Here is an 8307-nt window from a genome sequence, read left to right as displayed (position 1 = left end):
CAGCCGCTCGGGGCGCTGGCGGCAGTGCTATAGCTCGACCACAGGGCCCTATGGGAGTGTCCGCTCTTTACCGATATGCTTCTCGATATGTTTACCGATATGTACCGGTATGACAGAAAGCTGCTGATCAGTCCGATAACTACGTCTATCTTCGCTTCTCCTTAAAGGATACGAAATATTTTTGCGCAGGAGGTTCTCGACGCGACGCAATTAAATAGTGATATAACTTTATGATTAGCTAGACATGCGTTTCAGGGCCCCCTTAAATATAGTATCAGTGAATCGGTCCGCCGCACTTCCCTCTTATTGTGATCTTATTCCGAATTTCGATTGGCGCTGTGTACGAGTCTCGATTAAACGCATAGTCACTTCAGCAGCAAGGGCGAAGTATGCCGAAACTTCATTTAACCTCGCCCTATTACGTCACAGAGGGGATGCACTTCGCGGTGCCGCGTGCGTATTCAGGTAAATTGAACGAATAATTGGGCCCAATTTAATTCCATCTACATGACCATTTTGAAATGAAGAAACACGAAACTATACTTTTATGACGATTCCCTTCAACTTTTCCAATATAGATACGTGCCATGAAGTTTGTAACTACAAAGTCAATTACTGCAAATAATTTAATTAGTGAATGTATTACTTTGGCTCTTCTCGTAAATGACGCCCGCTTTAGCAGATAATCTATTTGTAGTGACGCAATTTAATGTTGTAGGCTTTAAAAAACAGTATTAGAAGTAAAAAAGGACACACACTGCATTTTGTAATGAGCCGAGACTACTGCTCCAGTAAGGAGATGGTGGCAAGCAGCACATAACAATCCTGCAGCACTTTATGACCATCCAAGGCTACAATATCTTTCCAGGGTTTTGCAAGTTACATACTACACAATCCAAAACATATAGTTTTTAAAAAGACAGCAGACTTCAGCGATTCCCTCTGCTGATGCCATATAGTGCGACAGAAGCATTCTTTTATACAGTGAATTCTGACTTGTGTGCTTTTTCCTCGTATAACTGCGCTCACCCACTACGGGGGAAGATGCCAGCAGTTATAAATATGTTGGTTGGGTATTCACTGCAACTCATTTTTGCTCTGTATATTTCCTTCTCATTATCAGTACCCTGTGAGTAATTGACCTTGATAAAGGTACTCCTGTACAGACTCTAGAGGCTGACTTGCGATCTTGAATTCTTGTTCCCTTGCCATGCTATTGAACGTTATCTTTGTCTTCTGCACATTAACCTTTAACCCTACTCTTGCACTTTTTCGGTAGAGGTCCTCGATCATTTGTTGTAATTCATCCCCAGTGTTGCTGAACAGAACAATTTTATCTGCAAACCGAAGGTTGTTGAGATATTCGCTGTTGATTCTCACTCCTATGCCTTCCCAATCCGATGGCTTGAATACTTCTTCTACCCTTGCAGTGAATAGCATTAGAGAGATTGTGTCTTCTTGCCTGTAATATTCCTTGATAGGTAACTTTCTACTTTCCTTATGGAGAACCAACATAGCTGTGGAATCTTTGTAGATATTTCCCAAGATATTCGTGTATGCCTCCTGTAGTCCTTGATTACGCAATGCCTCTTTGATTGCTTACATCTATACTGAATCAAATGCCTTTTCATAATCTAAGAAAGCCATATAGGGAGGTTGATTGTACTCCACAGATAAAACATCCCTTTTTGAAGCCAGCCTGTTCTCTTAGTTGACTGAAGCCAATTGTTGTCCATGATTATATTGGAAATTGTCTCGCTGAATACGTTACACAATACTGAAACCAAGCTAATGGGCCTACAATTCTTCAGTTCTTTAACGTCTTTCTTCTCATGGATTAGTATAATGTTGACATTCTTCCAGCTCTCTGGTACACTTGAAGTCCTGAGGCATTTCGTATGAAGGGTCACAAGCATTTCAAGCATATCTCCTCTACCTTTGATTAAATCTGCTGTCATTCCATCGACTTCTGGCGCTTTTTCCCGGGTCATGTCATTGCAAATACCTTCTAATTTCATCGCTAGTTATAGAAGGAGCATCTGTATACTGTTATTCACGACGTTGAATGAAGGTAGCATGGCTTCTCTTGGTGCTGCACAGGTCAGTATAGAATCTTCTGCTGTTTTCACTACATCATCGAAATTGCTGGTGACATATTGCTTATCTGTCAGTGCATACATCTTGCCTTGCCCTACGCCACGTTTTCTTCTCACTGATTTCATGCTGCGGCCATTTTTAATGCTTCCTCAATCTTTCCCACGTTATAATTTCGAATGTCCCTTACTTTCTTCTCTTTGATCAGTTTTGACAGTTCAGCGAATTCTATCTGATCCCCTTAGGAGGACCCTTTCATGCTTTGTCGTTTCATTATTCTGTCCTTTGTTACACGGGAGAGTTTACACTAGGGGTTGCCTTGGTGCTTTATCTCCCACTTCACGTGCTGCTTCTGAAGTCAGCCTAGTTACGGCTTCATTCGTTACCTCTATGTTATCTTCATCTTCCTGATGTGCGTATTTCTTTGCGGGCACCAGATTGAATTCGTCTGTTTTTACCCTTACTGTGTCTAGGTTTATAGGGTTATATATATAATTTTCTTGTGATATGAGGGAAAGCAAAATGTTATCTGGATAAATAAATTGTACCTCCTTTGTCATACGCAACTGCCTTTCTGTATGTTGTAGTAATGCACGTTGTGGAATTAGAAATACAGAGACTAGCTCAAATCTCGTGGTTGGCACTGTGTCATTTCGCTCGTGGTATTTCTTGTAATAGCGTTTGGCCTCAGAGTGAATAATCCACAGCGGAAATAAATACACGTGGTTGAAAATCGAGAAGCCTATGGCACAGCAACTGCCTCTTTAGATACGGCTTAAACATTAATTTACACTCGGAGTTATAGCATTTGAAGACCACACAGCAGAAATATAGCATAAAAGGTCGAAACTTGTTTAGCTCTGCATGGCACGTCTGTGTCACGTCTTTATTAATAAAGCTAGCACAGATTTAATTCGACATTGTATGCCATGTTGCAATCCTGCTAGGACCACATACTCCGCACGTGTCGCAAGGAGGTCTCTGGCTCAATGCAGTCATTATAGGCCACGACTTTCTGGTCCAGGCAGCCTCAGTGCTAGGATAAATGCATGCCAGCCCAAGCTTGCCACGTGCCAGCTGCATACACAGGGACCAGCCGCCTTCCCTACCCCGTGACACCCTCGAAAGAAGGCGTAGTCGGAACTGGATGCAATTCAGTGGCACTGGAGCCGAACTCGGGGACGCTCTCGAATATCTGACTGATGTCTTCGAGAGACTTTCCTTTGGTCTCTGGAATGCACGTGTAGACGAAGATAAGCTGCACAACAGTGACCAAAGCGAACATCCAGAAGAGACCGGAAAAGTTGAACAGGCGGACGAGGTCATGGAACTCCTTGGTGATAAGGAACTCGCAGAAGAAACAGAAGGCTGTGCTGACGCCGGTGGAGAAACCGCGGGCTCTGGGTGATAGAATCTCACCCATAACGACCCAGGGTACCGGGCCGATGCCGAGGCAGAAGGCGGCAATATACGCCGTGAGTGACGCAAGTGGCACGTACCGATACCGATGGCGAAATTCTCTACTGTCCACGTCCTTGTAGTAGTAGAAAAAGCCCAACACCGTCAGGCTGGCCGTCACAACTAGAGACGAGACAAGCATCAGGCTGCGGCGACCCGCGCGGTCGATGAGCAGCGACGCTGCGAGCGACGAGATTACTTGTACCACGCCCAGCATAATCGTGCAGTCGGCGGCCGAGATCTCCGAACCGGACGACTCGAATATCTTGACCGCGTAGAAAGTGATAACATTGATGCCGCAGAACTGCTGGAAAAACATCAGCAGGAGCGTGTAGGCGAGCGGCAGCGAGAAGCTGCGCTGCAGCAGGTCTCTGAAGGTAGCCGGCTGATGCAGCAAGCTGGCCTCGATGGCCAGGCACTCAGCCTCGGCGCAGAACTTTGGGCCGTACAGAAATCGCAGAGCTTCGAGCGCCTTGTCGCGTCGGCCGTGGGCCACAAGCCAACGGGGGGACTCGACGGCGAACGCCATAGCGACGGCCATGACCACGGGGCACACGGTGCACAGCAGTGCGAGCGACAGCCAGTCGAGCCACTTGCCGCCCACGAACACGGCCAGCACGCCCAGTGTGATGGCCAACTGGACGCCGGAGCCCAGGAGGCCGCGAACGTGGGGCGGGCTGATCTCGGTCACAAACACGGGAACCGCGAGCGAGACGAGGCCACAGCAGAAGCCCGTGAGCACGCGGCCCGCAAACATCCACGGCAGGCTGGCGTCGCACAGCGCGATGCAGAGGCAGCCGCCCACGAACCCCAGCGACGAGAGCTGGATGGGCCGCACGTGTCCGAAGCGCTCAATGAGGAAGCCGCTCACCAGGCTGCCCACGAGGGCGCCCACGGCGAGCACCGAGCCGAACCAAGTCTCCTGGGAGCGCGTCATGTGGATGCCGCCGGCCGCCATGCTGGCCAGCGCCGGTGCCGAGTAGCCCATGACGCTGCCCATGGCCACCGAAGCGAGCGCAGACGAACCGGCCACATAGTAGAAAGCGGGCAGGTCGAGCACACGCTGCATCGGTCTAGTCCGGCTGTGCTACTGCTGCTGCTTCCGTCTCCGCAGCGCGTGCATCCTCGAGGGCCGGTGGAGCTCGAGGATGCATGATGCACGAAATAAGAAGGCCGTAAGAAATTGTCACCTACCTCACCAACGTATAGAGAAAAAGTAATTTATTAATATGGAAGCATATAACATGCAAACTTCTTGCAATTATTGTTGAAGTTTGCAGGGACGACATGGCCACAATTAGTACATGACCGGGGTTGTTGGAGAAGTATGGGAGAGGCCTTTGCCCTGCAGTGGGTGTAACCAGGCTGATGATGATGATGATTATATAACATGCAATCAAAAATGGAACAGGGTGAGAAAAAAAGAAAGAATGAAAATGAAAGACGAAGACGAGCGGCGTAAAAGCATTGCAGTGCGCAAAAAACGTAATCACGTAGAACAAGCCACAGACTGCTCGCTTCGCAAGAAAAATAGGTCTGGATGAGGAAATCGGTTGCAACGGCCGAAGCTGTGGCCATAGCCCTTGCTATACGCGCCGCGGAAGCTAAGGGCCAATCGGCCTACGTGCTGACAGACTCGCAGGACGCCTGCCGCCTCTTTCTTGGGGGGGGCTTTACCGGGCTGCGTCTTCCGCATCCTAGGAACGAACCTCACCATGGATCATTGCGTGACCTGGTGCCCGGCGCACACAGGGATAGCGGGGAACGAACGGGCGGACCGCTTGGCTCGAGGCATGACAGGCCGAGCCGCGGGCCACACCGCCCGGGAGAACACCTCGACACCCGGTGCGCCAAGAGAAATCCTCGAGTTACAACGGCTAAGTAGGCGAACCAAAGCCCTTCCTCACCCAGACCTAGACAGGAGGCAAGCACGGGACTGGCGCCGCCTGCAAACAAACACTTTCCCACATTTATACAGGCTACACAAAATGTACCCAGACAAATACAGCAACACGTGCCCGTGGTGCGGAGGAACACCGACATTGGAACACATAACATTCCAGTGCGCGTCACGTCCGGCGGCTGCCACCTCGCCGCTGCTAGACAACACTCTACATAACTGGTCGTGGGAGGCGCGACTCGCGGAAGTGGAATTGGGAAGCCAACTGGCGACCCTTGACCAGGCCCGGCGAGCCGCTGTAACCAGTGGGGCCCTGGAGGAGGGGCTCCACCCACCATAACCAAACAGTCTCTGTTACAATAAACGTTTACTCTCTCTCTCTCTCTCTCGCAGTGGTGGAAGGTCTTGTTAAGTGCTCTGCTGTCCTGTAAACAGCGGAAAGATGAAGATGAAGTTATTTCAAGTCCAAGCGCTACCACGGGTTTTCTACGACGAGAACACTAAGGACCATTGTAATCCTGGAAAGCCATACCAGGATTAGGTTGTTTAGAAATCACCTTTTGTTTTCATTCATCCACCATCCGTATTGGCACAGGGTGCCATTACCGATGGTGGAGCCTCCGCACATGTGGGCGCATGTGTGCCGTTCGGCTATGTCCTCTTTCTTGTTTGTTGGCCTTCATTTTGCAATGAAAATCTCACTTGCTTGCTTTAATTCCCATGATATCTCAGTGACATTTCCTGCTGATCAACCGTAAAAAAATGATCGGCTGTTTTCGCAAATGAAATAAATAATACTATCACCATCAACCGGAGCTCGAGATGGGAGGCGGGGTGAGGGAGAAAGCTCCATTTATTAATTTGTTTCGGTGTGTGAGGCATTAAACTTCCCTTGCCAGTGCTGAGATGTGTTCCGTTCAACTAGGACAGCTTTTGTCCCAGAATAATAGTATGCATACACAGGACGCACAAACGAAATACATACATACATACATACATACATACATGCATACATACATACATACATACATACATACATACATACATACATACATACATACATACATACATACATACATACATACATACTGTCGGGCCCTTGGGCCCTCTCTGCAGCGCGCACGGGGGAAGCCTTTGAAACGCGCGCCACAACGGCACTCGTCGCATGGAGCATGCGCACCGATCGCGCATCGTAAGAACTCGCGCGGGGACTGCCGGGAAGCGAGCTGCCCGATAAGGAGGCAGCGAAGACTGCACTCGGGGCGCGACTGCACTCGGGGCACTCGGGCCTGGGGAGGCCCGCGCCCCGCCAAAGCCCCGAGTGCATGTATGTATGTATGTATGTATGTATGTATGTATGTATGTATGTATGTATGTATGTATGTATGTATGTATGTATGTATGTATGTATGTATGTATGTATGTATTGAAGGCCCCTCGCGAAGGCGAGGGGCCTTCAATACCTACATACATACATACATACATACATACATACATACATACATACATACATACATACATACATACATACATACATACATACATGTACCCCACACAAGATTGAAAAAAATCCATGCTTACCGTAGCTTGATTATTACGCTAGGTGGCGCCAGCAATGCCTATAGTGAGTACTGCCCTTCCTGCGCCGTTCAGCGTGGCTGCATCTTCGTACTGTTTAGAAAAGCGTCCTCCGCAGCTGGGAATCGAACTCACGACGTCGTGCTCAGCAGCACGACGTCATAGTCAAGGGAGGCACCGGGGCGTGTAACGTACTCCTCTGGACTCCTTTTTTTTTTCGCGCACTGTAGTTGCATAAAGGACGACACCAGCGCACGTGCTTGTTTCAGCACAAGAAGAGTCTTGAGACAAGTTGCAAAATGTAGCTTGCGCAATTGCACAATGTCCCGGCTTTCAAAGAAGGTTAAAAAATAGGCAAACTTGTGTGTCTTCGTTTTTTATAGCAGATTAAGACAACATTGTAAAAGCAATTTTTTTTTGCACGAATTGACGTCATGAACAACAAATCACATGAATGGCTGTGACTTACGAAAATCCAGCTCGTCGGTTTCTCTTCTCGTTCAAATGATAAACTCGGCTTTATAACAGAAGCCCGAAAATGGGCCTATTTCAGCAATTCCTTTGAATGTTCCATAAAGAATGATTTCTTTGAATGTACGATGATTTTTGCTCGCGATTCTTTCTGTGCATACTTTACGACTTTCTGAATGTGCAGCAAAGTATGATCAGTCTTTGTCATTTTCTGGTGTTTTGAATTTCGGAGGCCAGTTTTGAAGAAAAAGAATGTAAAAGGTCCAACGTTTGCCCGTTTTTCCGCACAAAAATTTAAAAGGTACTTGCGATCTCCTTGACGGGTTATCCTTTATGTTTTCTGCAACACACATTGCAAGATTCTGCCCAGATTTGAGAACTGAACAAAGGAATGAACAGGGGGGGGGGGGGGAGGCTGTGTTCAGCGATCCGCGACCTCTGATTTAGAGCGGCGAATCGCCAAGTCATTTATGTTCCTTGCTGTAACACGCTTCTTGCATAAAGTAACCAACCTGCAGCACTACAAGAAGACCCCAATGCTATTTTGATTAAAAAAAAGTGAGGTGAGACGTTTTCACGATGAAACAAAGCATCATGTGCGCTGGAAAAATAAGCTCGGTTGTTATGTATGGAGTGATTTCTATATTTCTCGCAAAATTCTCATTGAAATAAAAAAAAAATTGTCAGGACACCCCTGCGACTGTCCTAGTGTGAACACAGCACATTCCCCTATACACCCCGTTCAAACTGGCTGCAGCATCAGAGTAATGAAGAACACTCAATCGCGAGATGTCGGAAGATGTTCA

At 47.9% G+C, this 8307-nt stretch overlaps 1 protein-coding gene across 1 annotated transcript; it reads right to left on the bottom strand.

The window, feature by feature from the left end:
• Positions 1 to 2944: 2944 nt before the first annotated feature.
• LOC139051244 (facilitated trehalose transporter Tret1-2 homolog) lies at positions 2945 to 4667 on the bottom strand. The gene has a single exon (XM_070528235.1). The coding sequence runs from the start codon at positions 4619 to 4621 to the stop codon at positions 3200 to 3202; it is 1422 nt and encodes a 473-aa protein (XP_070384336.1). The 5' UTR covers positions 4622 to 4667; the 3' UTR covers positions 2945 to 3199.
• Between the last annotated feature and the right edge of the window lie 3640 nt (positions 4668 to 8307).

This window comes from Dermacentor albipictus, unplaced genomic scaffold (assembly GCF_038994185.2).
Source record: "Dermacentor albipictus isolate Rhodes 1998 colony unplaced genomic scaffold, USDA_Dalb.pri_finalv2 scaffold_11, whole genome shotgun sequence".
NCBI classification, from domain to species: domain Eukaryota; kingdom Metazoa; phylum Arthropoda; class Arachnida; order Ixodida; family Ixodidae; genus Dermacentor; species Dermacentor albipictus.
The sequence above is the reverse complement of the archived record's forward strand: the minus strand, read 5'-3'. Positions and strand labels throughout refer to the sequence as shown.

Bases quoted from the DNA above. Each gene is read 5' to 3' on its own strand.
- LOC139051244 (XM_070528235.1), bottom strand. From the start codon at position 4,621: ATGCAGCGTGTGCTCGACCTGCCCGCTTTCTACTATGTGGCCGGTTCG.